Below are 24,190 nucleotides of genomic sequence, written 5' to 3'. Positions count from 1 at the left end.
GCTATGTTTTTCCAGCACCACATTCTTGACTCTAATCTCCAGCACCTGCAATACTCATTTTTGCCAAGGCTATAAAAAGGATGAAGAGCTAAGACAGGTGGATGGGGTTAGGATACAGATCAGCTATAGTTTCATTGAATGATTAGTTAGGGTGGAGACTGAACGTCCACCCCCTGTTACTATGGCTATTGGGAAAATAAACTTTTTTCCAAGTTCATTCATTGGATGTGGGGCCGCTGATTAAATCAGCATTAATTGTCCATCACTCATGCCAACAGGGCAGAACCATGACTGCATTGCACAGCAACTTAAAAGGTTTGGTTTTCCTTAGAGGAAAGGAAGCAACAAGGCTGCAAACTTTTTCCCTTAGAATTTGTCCACAACATTTGTTCTTACCACAGGCCACTGGGTTAATCCCCTTAATCCTTTCACATCTGGTTTTTAACATCTCTACAAACACCAAAAACCACGACTGCTGAAAATCAGAGATAAAGACAAACCACTCAGCAACTGAAGCTTCATCTGATCCAATCCCCTGACAATTAACAATTTCACGGATAGCGAGGTGGTGCAGGAGAAGCAAACGGTCACACAGGAGCTCTCAATCAATCAAACTAAATACTTTCAGACACTGACTTGGGGGCTCTTATGGTACAGCGATGGTGTCTCTACCTCTCAGAAGATGACCTGGGTTCAGGCCCCCTCTGCTCCAAAAGGTATATCTGAACAGATTGATTTTAAAGGACTCTTGTGGCACTATCCCTATCTCTGGGCCAGGAGACCCATGTTCAAGACCCACCTGTTGTTCCAGAGTGTGCAATAACATCTCTGAACAGTTTGATTCAGAAATATCACAGACACTAACTGCCTGCTGGTGCATTTATATGATTTAGGAGCAGGATTAGGCCATTTGGCCCATCCGTACAGCTCCATTATTCAGTAAAGATTATGGCTGATCTGACTGTGACCTAATTTCACTTTCCTCAGAATCTCCAGATACACTTTAAATCCCATGTCAATCAAGCATCTATCAAACTCTGCCTAAACAAATATTTAATGATGTTACCTTCACTGTATTTTAGGGAAGAGAGTTCCACAGACTAACAACCAGAGGAAAAATTTGCCTGGTTTCCATTTTAAATGGGAAAGACCTTATTTTCAAATGATGTCCCACAGTTCTAGTTCCTCTGATAAAGGACAATATCCTTTCAGAACATATTCTATGATGTCTCTTTGGCTGAAGCTTTCCTTTTTTAGACTAAGGGTGCAATTTTACCCTCTATGTCGATATGAAAAAGGAGTTAGTGTTGAGTGTGTTTGAAAGCATTAAGGTAAACAAATCCCCAGGAGTTGAGATCTATCCCCGAATACTGAGGGAGGAAATGGCTTGGGACTTGTACAAAATCTCTATATCCTCTTTCACCCCAGGAGAGATCCCAGACTGGAGAATAGGCAACATTGCTCCTTTATTTAAGAATCGTAATGTGGATAATCTGGTAAATTATAGGTCAGTGAGCCTCACGTCAGTGGTAGGAAAATTACTGAATAAAGATTCTTAGGGACAGGATTTACTGACATTTGGAGAAAAAAAAAGGGACTTATTCGTGATAGTCAGCATGGTTTTGTGTAGGGAAGATCACATCTCAAACTTGATCAAGGTTTTGAGGAAGTGACAAAGATAATTGATGTGGGTAGGGTAGTGGATGTTGTCTACGTGGACTTTAGCAATGGCCCTCATGGCAGGCTGATGTAAAGGATGAAGTTACATAGATCCATGGTGAACTGTAAAATGGATATAGAAATGGCTTGGTCACAGAAAACACAATAGCAGTGGAAGGGTATTTTTCTGACTGGGATCATCATTGGGACCTCTTTTTTGTAATATATATTTATATAGGAGAATGTAGGTGGTCTGATTAGCAAGTTTATGGACAACACAAAGATTGGGGGAGCTGCGGACAGTGAGGAGGATTGCCAGATGGTGGGGATGAGTCTGGGTGGGACGGTCTTTGGTGAGTCAGTGTGGACTTGTTGGCCCGAATGGCCTGTATCCACACTATCGGGATTCTATTCTATTCTATTACTAACTCCGCCCCCCCCCACCCCATCTTCAGCATATATACACCAACCTTTTCCTAGCTGCAACCAGTTCTGCTTCATTTCCACAGACGTTGCCAGACCTGCTGAGGTTTTCCTGCAATTTCTGATTTTGTTTCTGATTTCCAGCACCTCCTGTTCTTTGGACAATATTTTAAATGAGAAGCCAATGAGAAGATTTTAAGGACCATCTCAAAAGGAGGAGGGAGGTAGAGAAGTTTAGGGAGGGATTTCCAGGACCTAGTTTTCAGCCAGCTAGTTGCCCATGGTGAATCAATGAGAAGCTGGGATTAGGATGAAGTCAGATGTTTAGGAATGCAGTGATCTAGGTGGTTGTAGGGCTGGAGGAGATTACAAAGATAGGGAGAGGCAGGTTTTCTCAAGAAATCACATGTTCAAAGTACACATCCTGGTAATCTCATTATCAAGCAGTGAATTATAGATAAAATGCACCCAGAGTGTAAGCTGTGGAGTTCACCACTACAGAAAGTGTTTGAGGCCACAACATTATGTATTTCCAAGATGGAGGCAGATATAGTTCTTCAGGCTAAAGATATCAAGAGATATGAGGGGAGGGCAGGATTGGGGTAGTAAACTCGATGATCAGTCTTGATCACAATGAATGGCCTACTCTATATTTCTACACTAATAGAAAAATGGCCTTTATGAAATGAGGATTAAACAGATGATTCAACTCACCTACTTCCCATCTCTGTCTCTATCACTTAAATGTTTATATTCTATTAGTAGCTGTGTTATCATGCTTGCAATTAATTTCATTTTTAATTGAACCCTGCAGAGCTTCATTGCCTATGACTGACGCAATCAACTAATTTAGCCATGTATGGCAAGACATAGGATCGTAGTTATTTAACCAGGATAAATCAACAGCAGCTCTAACAAAAAAAAAACAGCCTAACACAACAACTATTACCAAATAAAACTGGACACCAAACCCACATGAAAAAATTCATAAACATACTCAAAACAACCTTTAACCAAACTTTTAAGGGGGTATTTTCTGAGGAGAGAAAGATGGAAGAGCATATGGAGTTCCAGAGCTTAGCACAGCTGTCAATGGTGAAGCAACAAACTTTGGGGCTGTGCAAAATGCTTTAACTGGAGAATCACAGATGTTGGACATGGTGCGATAATTGTTTTCCTCAATTCAGTCCCTCACTTCCAAGGTGGGAAATGTTCTAAGCAAATTAATTTAAGAGCAGCTGAACTGTGGGGCTGGGGGGTTGGTGGAATGAAACAAGATTCATTCCCTTGGTACAGATCCCAGACCACGGTATGGAAGACACTTGGAAATAGATTCCACAAATGCCTGTGTGTATGTGTTTACCTAACAATATCTTAACCATCAAGACCACATAGATTCCTCAACCCTGTCCTTGCCATGTAGAACTGTGAGGCTAATGTGTTGTATTGTGACTCATTACGCATTCTCCAACTCAGTCCATGTCAGGGCCTTTAAATGATAAAAATTCATCTCTTTAAGCCTCAACAGATGCCTAAGGGAAAGGCAACGGAACGAGGACATGCCACAACCCAAAGGACTAGCCACACTACCATACATCAAGAGCATTTCCGAACTGACAGCCAGACTACTGCAACCTCTAGGACTCATAACAGCACACAAACCAACAGCCACTCTCGGACAACAACTCACCAGAACAAAAGGAACAGATACCCAGCATGAGCAAAACCAATGTAGTGTACAAAATCCCATGCAAGGACTGCACAAAACACTACACAGGACAAACAGGAAGACAGCTAACGATCCGCATCCATGAACACAAACTAGCCACAAAACGACACGACCAGCTATCCTTAGTAGCCACACACACACACACACACAGATGACAAGCAACATGAATTAGACTGGGACAACACTACTATTATAGGACAAGCCAAACAGAGAACAGCCAGGGAATTCCTAGAGGCATGGCACTCATCCACAGATTCAATCAATAAGCACATCGATCTGGACCCAATATACCGGCCACTGCAACGGACAGCTGGAACTGACAACCGGAAGCGACAGATTCAAACCACTACAAATGCCGGAGGAAAGATCACAGAAGCGCTTCACAGGAGGCTCCCAAGCACTGAGGATATCACCTAGACAGGGGACGAAATGTCTGCAACACAAATTCCCAGCTCGGCGAACAGAACCACAACACATCAAAAACAATAAGTGAGAAATGAATTGTATAAATCCAGCATAACTTCAAACACCATGGAAAATAAACATCTGGAGTGAAGAGTCAAGATTAGAGTGGTGCTGGAAAAGCACAGCCAGTCAGGCAGCATCTGAGGAGCAGGAAAATCGACATTTCGGGCAAAAGCCCTTCATCAGGAATGCGATCGATTTTCATCGATTTCCCTACACCTCGGATGTTGCCTGACAGGCTGTGCTTTTCCAGCACCACTCTAATCTTGACTCTAATCTTCAGCATCTGCAGTACCCACTTCCGCCTGTCTGGAGTGGAGTGAAGAGCCTAATGATAAACTATTGCCGATTGTCAGAAAAACCCACCTAGTTCGTTAATATCCTTTAGGGAAGGAAACTGCCATCCTTTACCAGGTCTGGCCTACGTGTGACTCCTGACCCACAACAATGTGACTCTGAAAACAGCCCTCTGGACATTTAGGGATGGGTAATAAAAATGCTGGTCTAACCATTGAAGCCCTCATCCCACAAATGCATTTTTAATAAAAAAGCTATATTTTTCAAGACATTTTCTTTCCAAAGACAATAAAGAACTAACTTCAAAAGAACCAGTTGATTTATGTGCATACAAAATTACTGGTGGTCTGTAAATGACATATTATACAAAGTAGATGGGTTTGTTACTGAGTAAAATCGGATTCACTGAAGCCTAGAATGACAACAACTTAGATTTAACATAGCACTTTTAACATAAAGTGAACCAATTTGTTTCAAAAGAGCATTACTAAACAGAGATACATCACTTAGTCACAAAAGGAGGAAAGGAAACCAAAATCTTAGAGTCACACAGCATAAATAGACCCTTTGATCCAACTAGTCTATGCCAACCATATTCCCAAACTAAAACTAGCCCCACTCACCTGCACTTGGCCCTTCTCCCTCCAAACCTTTCCTATTCACAAACTTATCCAAATGTTTTCTGAATCTTGTAACTGGATCTGCATTCACCACTTTCTTTGGCAATTCATTCAACACACCAACCACTCTTAAAAAAATAAGCTGCTCCTCATGTCCCTTTTAAATCTTTCTCCTCTCACCTTAAAAATATGCCTTCTAGCTTTGAACTCCCAACCCTCGGGAAAAGACCCTGGTCATTCAACTTATCTATACCCCTTCATGATTTTATAAATCTCAATAAAGGTCACCCCTCAAACTCCTATGCTCCAGTGGAAAAAACTTGCAGTCTATATTTAGATCTCAAGCTCTCCATTCCTGGCATCACCCTGGTAAATCGTTTCTAAACCCGTCCACGATACCACCAATTTTGGGGGTCATTCACGAATGTACTAACCATGCCTCCTACATTCTCATCCAAATCATTTATATAAAACGACAAACAAAAGTGGACCCAGTACCAATCCCTGTGGAACACTTAGTCACAGGCCTCCAGTCCGAAAAATAATCCTCCGTCTCCATCCTCTGTCTCCTACCATAATGCCAATTTTGTATTCAATTGGCAAGCCCACCCTGAATTCCATCCGATGTAACTTTACAAGTCTACCACATGGAACCTTGTTAAAGGTTTTACTAAAGTCTAAGTAAGCAATGTCCCCCACTCTGCCATGTTTTGGCTACTTCATTAAAAAGCTCAATCAAGTTTGAGAAACATTTTTTTCCTCACACAACACCATGCTGACTATCTATAATCAATCCTTGCCTCTCCAAATGGAGATCCTATCTTTCAGAAGCAGCTCCAATAACTTGGTCAAATAAGTAGGTTCTAAAAAGTATTTCAATGAGGAAAACAAGATAAAGGCAGAGGGGCATTTGGACGGAATTCCAAAGCTTAGCGAGAAGATGGCTGATGGTGTGACAACCAAATGATGGTGCATTAAACGCTGGTCTAATGAAGACCATGTAGCCATTGTAGATTATCATAAGATCCCTTCTGATTCACTAACATCCTTAAGGGAAGGAAATCTGCTATCCTTACCTGGACTGGCCTCTATGTGATTCCAGAGTCACCACAATGTGGTTGCCATTTATCTGCCTTTTGAAATGTCCTAGAAGCCATTCAATTCAATGGGCAATTAGGGATAGGCAACAAATGTTGGCCTTGCTAGCAATGCTCGAAACCCATGGAAGAATTAAAATAACTGACCCAAGCTGCACAGATGTCATGAAACAAGACAGGCAAGCTGAAGAGAGGTGCAACAAGAACACCATTTTCCCAATTCCAAATGTGTCTCCTGCCAAGAGTGCAATAGTGCTTTCATCACCTTACTCACATTCTGGAACAGAATAGAGAAAACTTGTTTCTTTGATCAGATGGCCCTGTTGTCCCTTTGTTGTCACAAATCTTTATTGGTCACTGTCCCCTAGTCCAATAAAAGTACCAACTGCAAAGCTTTATTAGCTTTCTCTTTATTCATCCCTTTATCCCCAGTCCTGTTTTATTGATTGTTTTCAAGGTAAAAGAATCACTCAAAACAAATTGTGAATCAGATTATTTTTGAGCTGAGAGAGGTTTCAAGTTGAACTGCAGAGGCAACCACATCTCGTGTTATTCTAATCCCCAAAGGTTTGCACTTCCCCACTGAGCTGTTTGTTGGTTAGAATGTGGCCACCTTTATTATTCTCACCACCAAAATCATACCACAGTTCCAATTCTCTAACTTATCTGATTACCACCTCTAATCAGTGGCAGAGCAAAATGAGATTTAGCAAAATGTGTCTTTGGGTGGCACAATATGGTGACCTCAGATTTTGCTCCAGAGTGCAGAATGATACAAATTGAAGTCTCTCACATTCTGAGCCTCTCTCCCCAAATACCACACACCGTGCCCCCTCCATAATCACAAGTTGCTCTATAACCTCTTATGGACCAATGCCTTCAGTCACCCCTTCACACCAGCATTGGACTGCTCCCCCATCCACTTAACCTACTTGATGTATAGTTTCATTTCCATGAAATGTCATGCAACAGACACGTTGATAACATTATTTAAACATAGGTTGTTGTTCCAAGTTTGCTAATTACATTTTATCTCTATCTCGATCTATAACAACTTCTTGGGGAGAGAACCTGAACTTGGTTCTAAACTGGCAGTTGTCTGTTTTTTCTTTAGGTGAGAGTGGGGAGATAATGTCTCTCTATACACTCTCACATTCTTGTTTCTAATTAGAAAGTGCAAGGCTTGGTTGTTCATTAGTTTTGGATAAATAACTGTAAACGAGTTAATGGGCTCGTCACAAAGATTTCTGCTTAAATTTCTGAAAATTTTAAACACACATTTTCAAAAGATGTAATTACTATATGCTTGCAGTGTATGCACCAACTTGGAAGGAAGCAGTTTATCTAAGAAGCCCTGGAAAGGAAACTAAATGCATACCTTGCTTGGTGATGGTCTTCTCATTTGCTACAGTGTTTTAGGATTAACTTTTCTTCCTAGCTACTTAGTCCACTAAGGTATTTCAAAGCAAATGGGCATGCTGGTAATTGTCAGTCAGCCATTGTGTGTAATTTGATTCAGGTAATATAGAGTTTCACTTGAACACATTATAACTTGTCCAAAAGGATTTTGTGGTACTGTCCCTACCTCTGGGCCAGATGAGTTCCGGTTCAAGTCCCAACTGCCATGGGAAGTGAGTCTTAACATGTCCAAACAAGTTGATTAATTTTTTAAATAAAAAGACACTTACTGAGATTGTGGTGCAGTTGAGTTAGGAGATATATGCTTGTAGTGTTCCTCTCTGTAAATAAATGTAAGACTAAGTAAAGATCAGCCCTGAAATCAGTCCCCCTTTCTGAATTACAAACATACATGGTCTCCTGACATCAGCCACTATGTTTGGGAAGGCAGAGATAGCACTTATTGAGAGCTGTGTAATGTTAAAAAGGGAAAGCTTCAGATGCTGACTGGCGTTTTGATTCTCGTTTGCTTCCTCACATCCCTTACTGCTGCTTCTCCATCCCAAAGTTTCACTGGTTTTAAACCGTTTAGGAAAACTAGCATATCAATCAGGAAAGTTTCTCTCCCTATGGGGGCTGCCAGTCCCTGCTGACTGGTTACAGTATTTGGGGTTTTTTTTTTAAGATTTCCAGCATCTCCAGTCCTTTTTGTTTTGAAAAGGTGAAGTCACAAAATACAGTCACCAGCAATGATAGATTGCTAGTTTGATTAGACATATATTGCCATCCGTTCACTGTCACTGGTTTAAAATCCTGAAACTCACTCCTTAACAGCGTCAGGAGAGGTTCTTATTTCACAGAAACTGGTGGTTTAAGGTAGTGCACGAGCACATTCACTAGGTCAATTAGGGATAAGTAATAACTGCTGGCTAAACCAGCAACATTTAAATACACAATGAACCTTCAAATAAAAGAAACACAATAATACTTTGTTGTTAATTCAAGAAAGGGTTTTCTTAGTCTAGCTTTCCTCTTAAGATCAATAATTTTTACCTTTAGATTAATATTCATAGGTGCCTAGAAGTAATGGAGAGCAGTTTATTTATTATTTCAATTTTTAAATTTCTTTATTATTTATTTATTTTATTTATTCCAAATTTATTTCAATCTTCTAGTGGTATTAGCCATAGGGATAACTTTCAAGGTGATAAAGTTATATGAAGTCTTTCCTCGACCAACACGTTTATCCAGGGTAAAAACAACAACTGCAGATGCTGGAAACCAGACTCTGGATTAGTGGTGCTGAAAGAGCACAACAGTTCAGGGAGCATCCGAGGAGCAGTAAAATCGACATTTCAGGCAAAAGCCCTTCATCAGGAATACAGGCAGAGAGCCTAAAGGGTGGAGAGATAAGTGAGAGGAGAGTGGGGGTGGGGAGAAAATAGCATAGAGTACAATAGGTGAGTGGGGGAGGCATCCAGTTCATTATTCTGATCTTTAAGGCAGCATTTTACTATTCAAATTGCACCTTTCCATTCAATCACAAAGTATGACATCTATCCTTTTACCTCTTTCTCCTCACTATCAAAGGCCCTAAATACTCCTCCCAGATCAAGCAACAATTGTACATTTAATTTAGCATCCTGCATTTACCAATTAGTATTCTACCTTCATTGTTCACAATGTGGTCTCCTATACATTGGGGAGACCAAACATCAATCGAGTGACCAATTAGGGGAACACCTCCCCTCAATTCATTGGGCTTCTGGTTGCTTGCCACTTTAATTCACCACCTTCCTCTCATGCTCTGTCCTCTACCTGCCACTGTGTTCCAGTGAGCCTCAACACTAAACTTGAAGAACAGCACCTTATCACCCAATCAGGTTTCTGGAATTGACACTGGTGCTCAAATAGTTCAACTCAGTACCCCAGTTTATTCCCTTCACATAGCCATGTGCCTATTCAGGTCTGGACCATCATTGCGTTTTTGCTTTTGGATGGGATCGTTCATTATTCTGCCTTCATATTCATTCTGGACCGATGCTTTGTCTCTTTACTACAACCATCACGTCTCCCTTTGCCTTCAGTTTCTTTCCCATTGAATCCCTACTACCCCCTGCCCTATCCCAGCCCTAACCCCTATTGTTCTTCCTCCTACTTTCCCATTGACAACATCATCCATCCCACCTCTACCCTCTAGTTCTGAAGCATCTTGTTCAACTTGAAACATTAACTCAGTTTCTCTATTCACAGATGTTACCAAACTAGAGTTTCTCCAGCAGTTTTGGTTCTTAGTTCAGATTTCCAGTATTTGCAGTATTGTTTTTATTGTAATACTATTGAGAAAGGAAGGATATTATTGAGCTGGAGAGGAATCAGAAGAGGTTAACCAGGACTTTGCCAGGAACGGAAGATTTGAGTTATAATGAGAGGCTGGATTGGCTGGGTCTTTTTTCACTGGCGTGTAGGAGGTTGAGAGGTGACCCTATATAGTATTATAAAATCACTTCACTTGATGAAGGGGCTATGCTCCAAAAGCTTATTTCAAATAAACTTGTTAGACTAAAACCTGGTGTCATGCAACTTCTGAATAAAATCATGAGGGGCATAGATAAGGTGAATAGCAGTTATATTTTCCCTAGGATTGGGGAGTTAAAAATTGGAGGGGCATATTTTTAAGCAAAGAGAAGAAAGATTTTAAAAAAAGATATGAGGGAGAGTACTTTTTTTAAAAAGATAAAAGAGTGGTCAGTATGCGAAATAAACTTCCAGAGGAAGTGGTGGATGCGGGTATGGTTGCAACATTAATGTACTTATCCAAATGACTTTTGAATAAGAAATGTTTGGAAGGATAAGGGCAAAAGGGACTTGTTTAATTTGGGATTATGATAGGCATGGAATGGTTGGGCCATAGGGTCTGTTTCCGTGCTGTACAACTCTATGACTAATCGTTTAGTAAATACAGATCCAAAAGTGTCACATTCACTATTAAAATGCAATCAGGTTCTAAGTATGTATCAGTTCAATAGCCGCATGGTGAGCAGGGAGAAATACACTTGAAGCAGCTCAGCATCTTGGAGTCTAAGGTGTGATTAGTTTAAACTTATGGGAATCAGAAGACATAACATTTATTATAGTAGATTAGACAACTTGGCCACCTGCATTCAACAGATGGCACTTCCAAAGTCCCATCAGCTTCCAGAGTATTTAATCACCTTTGTCCATATGTATTTCCACTGTCTTCAGTCACATTCTGAAGCAGATGTTTATCCAGCTTTTTAAACAAGTTAATCAACATAGATTTATTACTGTTATGCGGATAGTTGGAGTTTTTCTCAATTTATCTTTGAACGCAGGAACACTGGAGAACCTTTCCTCAGGAGATTAAATCAACTGGGTACATTAAACTTTTACTTCTGAGACAATTTCTGTTTGCAGTGTTCTTTAAGTAAAAGATAGGAGGGAATAAAGGTAGAGAAATAGGGCACCGTCTGTGCTGAAATCTTCTTTAAAATATCTTAATCACTTCTATGAAAAGCACAGAGTCTCCTTCTGCTTCAGAGAACTCCAAATTCTCCTTTAAAAACTGCATCTATATAAAATACACTGCCTTACTCACTCCAGACCACAGGTAGCATTAGAACATGAGGGACTGGCTCCAAATTGGATGCACTGCATATTTTTCAATCTAAATTAAGCCTTTGCTTGTCTCCAGATACAGCTGCATTTCCCAATCACAGGTGTTGGGCCATAAATCTAATGAAGTGTCTAGTTAACCTCATTTTGAAATCTCACATTTCCTAAACAGGATGACTGGATATGTGGCAGCTGAAGTTCAGCTTTTTTAACCAATGTTTCAAGAATCGCAATTGTATTTTCATTTTTTATTAACAAACAAAAAGGTGAGCTTGTCCCCCAACAATGTTCTATTGAGCAGTGAGCTATTCGGTAAACATTTCCCAAAACTATGGCATACATTGCTAAGCTGTCCCTAGGTGCTTTAGTAGAAGTTAATGCATATTTATTTGCACTCAAACTTTCTCAAACTGCTCCACACATGGGGCAAGAATTTTCACGTTTGGTACTCCATTCCAATGCAAGAAGCACACTGACATTTCATGGATCAGAATTTAGAATGCTAGAGCTGGTAGCTCTTCCTAACTTAGATAAAACAAGAGACATAAATACCACCTTGCACCACAATCCAAAGTTTATGGCTTCAAGCCCTGCTCCAGATGGACATTTCAGTGCAGTACTGAGGGAGTGCTGCACTGTCAAAGATGTTAAGCCACGGCCCACCTGCCATTCAGATAGACAGAACAGATCCCATGTCAACATTTTGACAAAGGGTTTATCCCAGTCCTGGGCAATATTTATTGCTCAAATCTACATCATAAGAGCTGATTATCTGGTCATTATCACACTGCTTTTTGTGGGAATTTGTTGTGTATATTGGTTGCCACACTTCCTACATTACAATAGTGAATATACTTCCATTGAGAAAAGCACCTCTAATGCAAGACTTTACAACATTTGAAACACCAACCATTATATTTTAAATGAAGTCCTAGTAAAGAATTGCTACAGCTGCACATTACTGAAACTGCCTCTGCAGTTCTGACAGAGCTTCTAATTGATTGCATACAGTCTTAGGTAAGTTCATTCTAGACTTGTGCAGAATGATAACCATATCACTTTATATTTCACTTAATGAGCCTTGACGTAATTGCCCACAATGTAGGCCAATTAATGTCCCTGTGCAATTTTCTGCCCCTATCTATATAATCTGCCAACTGGCTTAATGAAGGTACAGCATTAGCGTAAATGAGAAGGGGAGAGAGCGACAGAGAAATAAAGAGAGAGAAGGAGAAAGAGAGGAAGGAAGAAAGAAAAAGAGAAAAGCAGGTAGTACAATTTCAGCATGGAAATTCGGTATGCCCATAAGGATCCTCACCAACTTTTACAGACATACCATAAAAAGCATTCTGTCTGGATGGATCATGGCTTGGTTAGGCAACTTCTCTGCCCAGGTCCGTAGGAAACTAGAGAGTTGTGAACACAACCCAATCCATCACCCAAACCAACCTCCCATCCACTGACTCCATCTACATTTCACATTGCCTCAGAAAGGCAGTCAATGTCAAAGACCCACCCCCCCCAGTTATAATCTCTTCCAACCTCTTCTGTCAGGCAGAGGGTACAAAAGCTTAAACACATGTATCAACATGTTCAAGAACAGCTTCTTCCACGCTGTTGTTAGACTTCTGAATGGACCTCAAATTTTAGAGCTAACGTCGATCTTGCTTTTTGGACACCATCTTTGCAGCCATAACATTGTATTCCTCACTCTGTTCAATCACCCCATGATCTTAGTCTGGTATGATCTGCCTGTACTGCACGCAAAACAAAACCTTTTACTGTACATGACAATAACAAATCAAACCAAAAACTTCATTTTGTAAAAGGTGAAGAGGATAACTTCAGGATCATGGACACAGAACTGAATGAAGCTCCTCTAAACTGGCAAGAATAGTACCTTCAAGATTTGAACACCTCCCTCTCATTTTTATTAATACAGACCTAGTTACCTGCATCATTACATCAGAAGGGTGATGTAAATTTGCTACATGGATTTCCATTCCAAGATGTCAGTATGTAAGTAATTCTATAACACATAAAAAACCCCCACCTTAAAATGAAAGCACGCCAAACAATAACAAATCTTAAACAAAAATCATCTGATAACAACCCAATTCTTAATATCCAACTCCTTTAGTCAGTTAATGATGATCACATGGATACGACATATGCAATCTCCCAGAAGAATCACTTCTTTAGGCCACAACCAGAAGGTATTAAAATTAACTGTACTAATAAATCACTTAATAACACAAACAGAACAATACATTTTGGATTTATAATTAACTAGAATATTACTTATTCCAAGTTAAACAAGGAGTTGAGTTTAAAACTATATTATAGTAGTACAGCTAGTGATCCTAGCGTCAATTTATGTGGACCAATTTTAACTCTGTGACGGAGCTCTCCCCAGTGTTAACTCCAACAGGTAGTGGCAAAACCGAGCACTAGCACCTCACAGATTGCCCTCACTTCTGAAATGTTCTTGGGGGAGGGGTGGGGATGTCCTGGTAAATATGTGGATGGAGGGGTTACAATGCATCAGGTCTTTGTCAGCACTGCCATGGTGAGTAACCTGTCTGTAATGTCCAAACATCTTTATGAATCATATAGAAGACACCAGTTGAGTGCTCTGAATCTTCTACCCTCTCCCTTTTCATACAACTGATTCACTCTATTATTTAAGCAATGCCAATTACATCACTAATAGATGTAATTCAGGCTGAACGCAAAACCAGAGAATATTTTTCAGGCACTGTTACAAACAAGTGATACCACCAGTCACCTTGAACAATACCTCAATCTACAAGCTTAAGCCAAACGTTTGTCTCAAGATATTTTCCACTGTTCTACTTACCAGACCATGATTTAGGTTTTTTTTCTAAATTAAAAGGCTGACTGCTTTGTTCTTCAAAGACTTGAAACTCAAAGTGATTAAAAAGGAAAAAGATGATCCCTAGGGCCCCGAGACAAGCTGCAGAATTTATTGTTGAATTTACTTCATCCATTTCAAGTGGTTTAGGATCTGGCCTCCAGCTTGATGGGTTATGCACATTTCAAACTGAACCTGCTAGCGCTGGATCCTAATACTGTCCTTACAGTTATATTGAAAAGAGGCACAATACACGGTACAGGGTATTGCAGTGGAGTTACATATTATATATATTCATTTCATGGGATACAAAGGAGATTGCTGGGTGAAAACATTATACAGTTCCACCATGATACCTTCTACAGCAGTGGCTGTAAGACTGGAGTCACTAGAGACCTCTTAGTCTGCAGGCCATCTATGGAGCCACAAGATAATGCACAAAATGCTCACCAGGAGGGTCAGCCTAATGTTGGGCAATGCCTACTGTACCAAGGAAAGGGTCTGGATCTTACCTCACCATTACAGAACTACCTGCTGCTTCAAAGTGCTGAGCTTTTCGGTTCAAATGTTTTGTGAAAAGTAGTAAATAAGAGTCTGCAGTCCCTTGCTTTGGTGCACTGTCACTTAAGAAAACTTAATAGCATGGGAAACTAGTCTCAAAACTCCCTTGAGCTGCTTCTATACTGCTCTACAGGATCATAGCTTTGCAAGACTGAGTCAATCAAGTTCTATTTTAATTGCATGGAATATTCCTGGGAGTTGTGTGGACTACATTTTGCAAATCTGCTGTCCTCACCTGGTCTGACCCACCTGCATCTCCAGACCCACAGCAATGTGGCTGTCATCTAACTGTCCTTGAAATGGGCTTTCAAGGCACTTTATACAATGGTAATGAGGGACAGGCAACAAATGTTATTCTTGCCAGTGACACCCTGTCTCATGAAAAAATATCATTTTTTTAAATTCCCCTTTTATAAAAAAGTAAAAAATAACACAACCTTGATACTCTGAAACAGTCTAAATCTGTTTCCCATATGAGCTGAAATAATGTTAGCTGTTCTCTATTAGCGTCAAATAAATGTCTTTTTATATCATAATAATACAGACTTCAATGGTAAACAGATTACCTACTCCATGTGTTTGGTGTAGGCACTCTTGCATGCTAGCCAAATCTGCCTTCGTTTCACAGACACACATTCTCCCATGACCTCCAAAACTGTCTAACACCTCGCTTCCACCACTTGCTCATACCTCATTTTGTCTATAGGCTTTCCAAATCTAACCCAACTCTCAAAAACTTTTATTTCAATAGTAGTAAATTCTTTGATCTTTATAACCTGGTCACAACTCCTCCAATGGAGCATCAGACAAAGGATTGGCTGACAAACGTTGTCCACAGGATGAATGTAATAATAGAGCCAAAGAGAATGGCTGCTGGCCTCTGTTCAAGTTGAACTTAGCTAATTCACTAGCACTTTACAAGGAACCAATTTACTTGCAAACTGGCAGTAATATTCCTGCCAAAGTAAAATTTCAAGTCCCCTTCAAAGCACGATAGCTGTCTAAGAACGTTTAAGAGTAGGAACATTTCCAGCAAATTTTGAAAGGCTTGTGCAATCTGGGATTGACTGTGATGCTACAACTAGATTTTCTGCAGTTAAATGTCATCTTAACAACAACTTACATTTATATAGTAGCTTGAACATAGTAAAGCATCCTAATGCATGTCACAGCAGTAATTATCAAACCAGACTTGACACCAACCACATAAGGAAGCCTGATTAGAACATATCAACAAAGACTTAGTCAATAAGACAGGAGTAGGAGAAAGTGAGGTCTTAAGGAGCACCTGAAAAGCAGGAGTGAGAGATTGCAAGTCAGAGAGATTTAAGCAGAGAATTCCAACACTTAATTGCTAAGCATACTACTCACCATCACTATAAACTCTTCCAATTCTAAGACCGTCCCAGATTTCTGTGCTCTTCTACTTTTGGTCTCTCGTGACTAATAATCAATCATTGGTTTTAATGCTTCCTAAACTCAAATTCCTTCCCCAAACACCTACAAATCTCTGTCTTCCTGTACGACTACATTTTTTGCCCCATGCTATTGTCATTGTTTTCTACAGTCAGAGTCAGAAAGTCAATCAATCCTGTAAAGGGTTTTAGGACATGTCACATTTTCAAGTGTAGATATACAACTGCTGCAGTTGTCTCTAAAGTTCAAAATATCACAAAATAATCCACAGGAAAGTAATGTTTTAAAACATCAGAGTAGTTTATTTAATTAAATCATTTAGATGTAAAAAGAAACTTACTTTTCCCTTGGATTATTTCAATCACTGATGTTATTGCTCACACTCAGTAAGATTTCTAACACAGAATGTATTATTTTGTTGCAGACAGAAGTCCTCTTGAGATGCATTGGTTGCTTCCTTACCTCTGAGCCAGGATAGCTGGGTTCAAGTCCTTACTTCTTCAGAGGTATGTAATAACACCTCTGAAGTGTCTATTTAGAAAATATCTAAATTGCACATCCACTACATTTTTCAAAATTTACACTGGGCTTCGTCCTCTGCTATCTCTGTCATTGTATCCTACAAACCTCCAAGACCACTGTTTATCTTCAATTCTGCCCTCTGCTTTTCATCAATCCACTCTTGGTCACCATATCTCCAGCTGCCCAGCCCAATTTCGCCCTAAATGTTTGCATCTCTCTCTCTCCTTTGAAGACATTCCACTCTAAAGTCCCTCTCTTCCTATTGCAATATCTTCTGCTTATGGTTGAATGAATCGTTCTGCTTTCAAGGGAGACTGAATGTAATGATAATGCCACTGCATTAACCTAGAGGCCCAGATAAATTTTGGGGGGTTTTGGTTTGGAGCAGGGAAGGGGAAGGTTAGATAGATTCAAATCTTACACTGGCAGCTGGTGGAATTTAAATTCAAATAATGAAATCTGAAATTGAAAGTGGGGTTAGAGATTTAACTAGTAGCTTTATATGCTGATGGTTCATAACAGTTTCTTGTAACTAGAGTGTTTCTATTTGTAATAAATAGTAACCCGTTATGCACAGAAGTTTGGCCCGTGTTTTCTGTCAACCTTAGTCTGAAAGACAGGTAAAACAGGGAATTCTGCATACTTCTTAAAATGTTTAACTTTTGTGCATAATGGGGCTTGGTTTTCAGTGCTCTACCTCAATGAAGCATCAGAGGAAGAAGTGTTCTGTCCTTACCTGGTCTAATGTATATGTGACTCTTGATCCATAACAATGTGCTTGACTCTTAACTGCTTCTGGAATAACCCAGCAAACCAAAAGACATCTAAGAATAGGCACCACATGCTGGCCTGGTCAACAATGCCCACATCCCATGACATTTGGTGATGTCATCAACCCAAGGAAATCTAAACACAAATTAAAAGCAGGCCATACCACTAGTGCTTCACTGGAGGCTCACTGATGAGGTTACCTAGTATGGTGACAAAACGTCTGAAAACAAACCTTCCAGCTCAGCGAGCAAACTTACATCCAGATCAATGCAGTGTGCTCCATGTAGAATCTTTGGTCTGCACCTTCGGTTTCATAAAGAGTGAAAGAGGAAGATAAGGAGTTCCTTTTAGTTCAGAAACAGTGTTTCTTCCATTTATTGTTTCAACACTGAAAGGAGACAAACCAATCTCTGACATTGCTCAACGTTCAGTGAAAGCGCAGTCCGTACATAAATGTTTTTGGAGAGAATTCATTATTCACAGGCAGAGACTATGAATGATGTGGTTGGGGAAAGAAAAAAATCGTGTGTGTGAGGTAAACTTTAGATTAACAATAAAAATGCTTCGGGATTACTCAGACTCTCACATGGACACTACTGAAGTAGTCCCGTTAAGCTTCATCAAGATTTGCTCTAACTCTGTATATTGTGCAGTGCACTTTCAACACATAGTAAACAAATTTCTCCTTATCATTTGTAGATTACCACCTTCATACACAGAACTTTGTAAATGATTTTTGCCTTAAACATAAGCACTTTTAATAACAGGAAGACAGCACTAACTCAACAAGCCTGTGTCACTTCAGCAGATCAAAGATAACTGCCCACCATCTCTTAAATATCCCTCTCACGAATAAAAACAAATTTCCAAGTAACTCCATTCATTGTGGCTTCCACAGATTGTGCTGTATTTTAAATGGCTGCTACATTTGCCTGCAAACTATGGCCCCATTTCCTAATATTTAATTGTATATAAAACATACTATTTAAAAAAAAACACGCAAGATGAGTTGTGATCCAAACGCAATCCCTTCACTACTCAGTTGGCTAAAAAGGTAGACTTCCTCAATAGACAATAGACAATAGGTGCAGGAATAGGCCATTCAGCCCTTCGAGCATGCACCGCCATTCAATATAATCATGGCTGATCATTCCTAATCAGTATCCTGTTCCTGCCTTATCTCCATAACCCTTGATTCCACTATCTTTGAGAGCTCTATCCAACTCCTTCTTAAATGAATCCAGAGAGTGGGCCTCCACTGCTCCCTGTGGCAGAGCATTCCACACAGCCACCACTCTCTGGGTGAAGAAGTTTCTCCTGAGCTCTGTCCTAAATGGTCTACCCCGTATTTTTAAGCTGTGTCCTCTGGTTCGGCACTCACCCATCAGTGGAAATATGTTTCCTACTGCCAGAGTGTCCAATCCTTTCATAATCTTATACGTCTCAATCAGATCTCCTCTCAATCTTCGAAACTCAAGGGTATACAAGCCCAGTCGCTTCAGTCTTTCAGTGTAAGGTAATCCTGCCATTCCAGGAATTGACCTCGTGAACCTACGCTGCACTCCCTCAATAGCCAGAATGTCTTTTCTCAAATTTGGAGACCAGAACTGCACACAGTACTCCAGGTGTGGTCTCACCAGGGCCCTGTACAGCTGCAGAAGCACCTCTTTGCTTCTACACTCAATTCCTCTTGTTATGAAGGCCAGCATGCTGGTAGCTTTCTTCACTACCTGCTGTACCTGCATGCTTGCCTTCATTGACTGGTGTACAAGAACACCCAGATCTCTCTGTACTGCCCCTTTACATAAATTGATTCCATTGAGGTAGTAGTCTGCCTTCCTGTTCTTGCTACCAAAGTGGATAACCATACATTTATCCACATTAAACTGCATCTGCCATGCATCTGCCCACTCACCTAACTTGTCCAGGTCACCCTGTAATCTCTTAACATCCTCATCACTTTTCACCCTGCCACCCAGCTTTGTATCATCAGCAAATTTGCTAATGTTATTGCTGATACCATCTTCTATATCATTAACATATATTGTAAAAAGCTGTGGTCCCAGCACGGATCCCTGCGGAACACCCCACTGGTCACTGCCTGCCATTCCGAAATGGAGCCGTTTATCACTACCCTTTGTTTCCTATTAGCCAACCAATTTTCTATCCAATCTAGTACTTTGCCCCCAATACCATGCACCCTAATTTTACTCACTAACCTCCTGTGTGGGACTTTATCAAAAGCTTTTTGAAAGTCCAGGTACACTACATCTACTGGATTTCCCTCGTCCAACTTCATAGCTACATCCTCAAAAAAATTCAAGAAGATTAGTCAAGCATGATTTCCCCTTCATAATCCATGCTGACTCTGTCCTACCCGGTTACTACTATCCAGATGTGCAGTAATTTCATCCTTTATAATAGACTCCAGCATCTTTCCCACCACTGAGGTCAGACTTACTGGTCTATAATTACCTGCTTTCTCTCACCCACCTTTCTTAAAAAGTGGTATAACATTTGCCACCCTCCAATCCTCAGGAACCGACCCCGAATCTATTGAACTCTGGAAAATAATCACCAACGCATCCACGATTTCCCAAGCCACCTCCTTCAGTACCCTGGGATGCAGACCATCAGGCCCCAGAGACTTATCAACCTTCAGACCTAACAGCTTCTCCAACACCAAATCCTGGCAAATATAAATTCCCTTAAGTTCAGGTCCTTCAGCCACTGTTACCTCAGAGAGATTGCTTGTGTCTTAAGTTCCATGAAATTAATTTTGCAAGAAGGGAGAGGAGTCAGGAATAGAAAATTTTGGCTTCTGTTTTAGTTGTGGCAGCATCATAGATAAGTACACATACTGACAACATCACTATGGATAGCTCAATCACCAAACCTGTCCTGATGACGAAAAACTTTTAAATGGAAATAATCTTGAGATGGCTCTCGAAGATTTCGTGCGATTGGGTCATTACTTTTCCTGAAGAAGGCTTATGCCCGAAACGTCGATTCCCCTGCTCCTTGGATGCTCCCTGACCTGCTGCGCTTTTCCATCAACACATTTTTCACCTCTGATCTCCAGCATCTGCAGTCCTCACTTTCTCCTCATTCCTTTTTTGTTTGCCAACTTCATAGAATCCCTGCAATGTGGATGCAGCACACTCTGTCCATCAGGTCTACACTGACTCTCCAAAGAACAGCCCACCCAGACCCACACCCGCCCCCCCCCCCCACTCTATCCCTGTAATCCTGTATTTCCCATGGCCAATCCACTTTACTCGCATTTCTTAGGACTGTGGGAGGAAACCAGAGCACCCGGAGGAAACCCACACAGACACAGGGAGAACGTACAAACTCCACACAGACAGTCATTTGAGGGAGAAAACGAACGCAGGTCTCTGGCGCTGAGACAGCAGTGCTAACCACTGAGCCACTGTGCTGCAAACTTGTGGGATTGTCTTGGGGGAAAAGAAAAAGATTGTCAAAGCCAATGGCCTTTGTAGTTTGGATGGATGGTTACCTCATGCTTTTTCATTGCTGAAGGGCACCACGTATTTGTTTCTGTTCATTCCCACCAGTTGGTTCCCCATTTTAAAGAACATTGTCAGTCTATTTTTACCCCTTCTGAGTTTTAGCAATTGCCATTCCAAATCTTTGATCAAGGATATGACACTGGTGTATTTCCCAGACCAATTTATGTAGAATCATGCAGTGCATCTTTGTATAGCTTCATTATTATTTATGCCTCACTGTATGAGGATCCCACACACAATGTGCATGGCACCAAAATCTGACGGACAAGTGCTGGATATTTTTGCTGCAATACCAAAAATTCTGCCTTAGAAATCCAAGAACTCTGTTGCTTTACACATTACCCGTGGAACAGAGAAGCCCCTTCAAAAATTGTTTATAAGATTAATAACCCCCACCCCCACCGCAAGTACAGCTGTGTATTAACCTGTTGGTGAATTATAACATGGACAGCAAAATTAAAAGAAATGGGAAGAGGCTTGTGTGGATCATCGACACCAGCATATACCAGAAGGGCTGACTGGCCTATTTCAGTGCTATAAGCTCTATTGCAGAGCAATTGCTATTGTTAGGTGGGCAATTTCACCACTTTGCAATGTCTAGATCAACAAACAGAAAAATAAATGAACAATTAAAAATAAGTTAATCAGTATAACTGAACAGCCATTTGTTGCATCGACAAACACTCAGTGTAAATTTCTGAGGCAAGATTAGAGTGGTGCTGGAAAAGCACAGCAGGTCAGGCAGCATCCGAGGAGCAGAAAATCGACATTTCGGGCAGGAGCTCTTCATGCCTGAATGTTGATTTTCCTGCTCCTCGGATGCTGCTTGACCTGCTGTGCTTTTCCAGCACCATTCTGATCTTGACTCTGAACTCCAGCATCTGCAGTCCTCATGTTCGTCTAATAAATTTCTGAGGGCCAACACTCCAGAAATGCACTTGATAACATAGATGATGTTTCCAACAATATCCCATCCATGAATTTTAAATCAGGGAATGGAGGAATCGAGTGCCAAATTGGAGCTATGGCATGGCAGGAACATCTATGAACTAGTAATGCCAAACCCCAGACTAACGTTCTGGGACACAGGAATCCTTCTATACCAAGCAAGCCCTCTTCCTTCCAACCTATCTATTCCACCCTTCCCATCGACCTATCACAATCACCTCCTACCTGCATCCAACTATCGCCATCTGACCTAGCTTTCCCCTAGCCCCAAACCCCCTTCCCCTGCTTATTTCTCAGCTCCCTTCCCCCTTCCCAGTTCTGATGAATGGTCCTGCCCGAAACATCATCTCTCCTGCTCTTCAGATGCTGCCTGACCTGCTGTGCTTTTTCCAGCACCACACTCTGTCCACTCTGACTCTCCAGCATCTGCAGTGTCCTCAGTGTCTCCTGGCAGCATGCAATTATAGGGCTAAAAGTTCCCAAAGCCAATGAGTCAGATCTAACCCTCTGCAAGGAGAAAGTGAGGACTGCAGAAGCTGGAGATCAAAGTCTAGAGTGGGGCACTGGAAAAGTACATGATGATGCCCCCTCATCAGGAGCATTCCCGGTGAAAGATTCTAGCCCAAAACGTCGATTCTCCTGCTCCTCGGATGCTGCCTGACCTGCTGCGCTTTTCCAGCATCCCACTCTCAACTAACTCTCTCTGGCATCCTGCCACATCCAATCCTGAATGATGGTGGTTCCACAAATATTCCAATCCTCAGGCAAGCCAAGGCCATTTGCATTAGAAAACCAAGGCTGAACCTTCAGACAGAAGTTTTCAGCTGATGCATCTTTGCCTCCTCCATTGGTCCCCAGCATCGCAGCTGTAAGCCTTCAACAAATTTGATTCACTCTACATAATGTGAAGAAACACCTGAAGAAACTGGAACTGGGTCCTGATAACATTCTGGCAATCGTATTGTATACTTGAGCTCCAGAACCAGCTGCAGTCCCTTCAGATTTGTTCCAGAGCATTTACCAACAATGTGGAAAACTGCACAGGTATGTCTTGTCCACAAAAGGCAGGACATCTGAACCCAGCTAATTACTGCCTTATCAGTCTATAATCTGTCATCAGCAAAGAGATGGAAGATATCATCGATGGTGCTATTAAGCAGCACATGCAAAGGAATAACCTGCTCACTGACACTCCATTTGGGTTTTGCTAGGGATGCTCAGCTGTGGACTCATTGTAGCCTTGATCTCAACATGGACAAAATAACTTGAACTCCAGAGGTGAATGGAGAGTGGAGATGCCTTAACACCAAGGCAGCATTTGACCAAGTTTGGAACAAAGGAGCATAAGCAAACAAGGGTCAATGGAAATCAGGCAGAAATCTATCTACTGGTTATACCCACCACAAACGAAGACGGTAGTTGACGGTGGTCAACAATCTCAGCCCCACATCATTATTGCAGGAGTTTGTCACAATAGTACCCTAGGCTCAACCATCTTTAGCCGCTTCATAAATGCCTTTCCCTTCATCACAAGGTCAGGGGGATGCTCACAGGTGATTGCATAACATTCAGCATCATTCACAACATCTCAGATAAAGAGGCAGTAAGACCCGGACAACATCCATTTACAAGATACATTACAGTACCTTACCAAGGCCTTTCTGATAGCAATTCCCAAACCAGAGATCTCTACCTCCTAAAAATATTCAAGGCGAGCAGATACATAACAACACCACCACCTGCAAGTTCTCAACCAAGCTACACACTATCCTGACCTTGGAAATATATTGCTGTTCCTTCAGTATCACTCACATGTGGTACTTTGTGCTGGGAACATGAATTTGGAAAGATCAATAACTGTTACAATATAAAAATGAGACAGCAGATAGTGTGTTTTTTGGAAAACTAATTTCACTTAAAACCCCCATCACTGAAGGCATAATAAATCTGATAATCTATATGAAAAGACCTGTACAAGTTTTTAAAAATTATTTTGTTCTTTTTATCTAAACAAAATGAAGATAAGAGCACCTTTCTTCAGGCAAGCTTTTTATTCTCAGTTCTGAACAGCTATATGCACATCCACCACTGCCTTCAGGCACCCTCCACTAGACAATACAGGAGAAGTTGCACAGTGGATGCTATCAACCAAATATCTGATCCTTGCTTCACCTTTCACCTCTGACCTCTTAACATTTGCAACCTTTCTTATCTTTCTCTTTTTTAAAATAGATTTCACT

The 24,190-nt window shown here is 40.9% G+C and overlaps 1 protein-coding gene across 3 annotated transcripts in view; it reads right to left on the bottom strand.

Annotated features, from left to right (window-relative positions):
- The window catches only part of LOC122540896 (SMAD family member 3), a 119,465-nt gene that overhangs the window by 64,940 nt on the left and 30,335 nt on the right, over window positions 1-24,190 (bottom strand). For 2 of the 3 annotated variants that reach the window (XM_043677172.2, XM_043677171.2), the window contains one exon: window positions 7,979-8,029. The exons of the other annotated variant lie outside the window; for it this stretch is intronic. In XM_043677172.2, coding sequence (XP_043533107.1) covers window positions 7,979-8,029 — 51 coding nt within the window. The remainder of the gene's footprint in view (window positions 1-7,978; window positions 8,030-24,190) is intronic. 3 annotated transcript variants of the gene reach the window in all.

Source organism: Chiloscyllium plagiosum, unplaced genomic scaffold (genome assembly GCF_037043375.1).
Source record: "Chiloscyllium plagiosum isolate Xiang-an unplaced genomic scaffold, Cpla_swu_hap1 HiC_scaffold_39, whole genome shotgun sequence".
Taxonomy (NCBI): domain Eukaryota; kingdom Metazoa; phylum Chordata; class Chondrichthyes; order Orectolobiformes; family Hemiscylliidae; genus Chiloscyllium; species Chiloscyllium plagiosum.
This window is presented reverse-complemented; position numbering and strand designations above follow the sequence as displayed.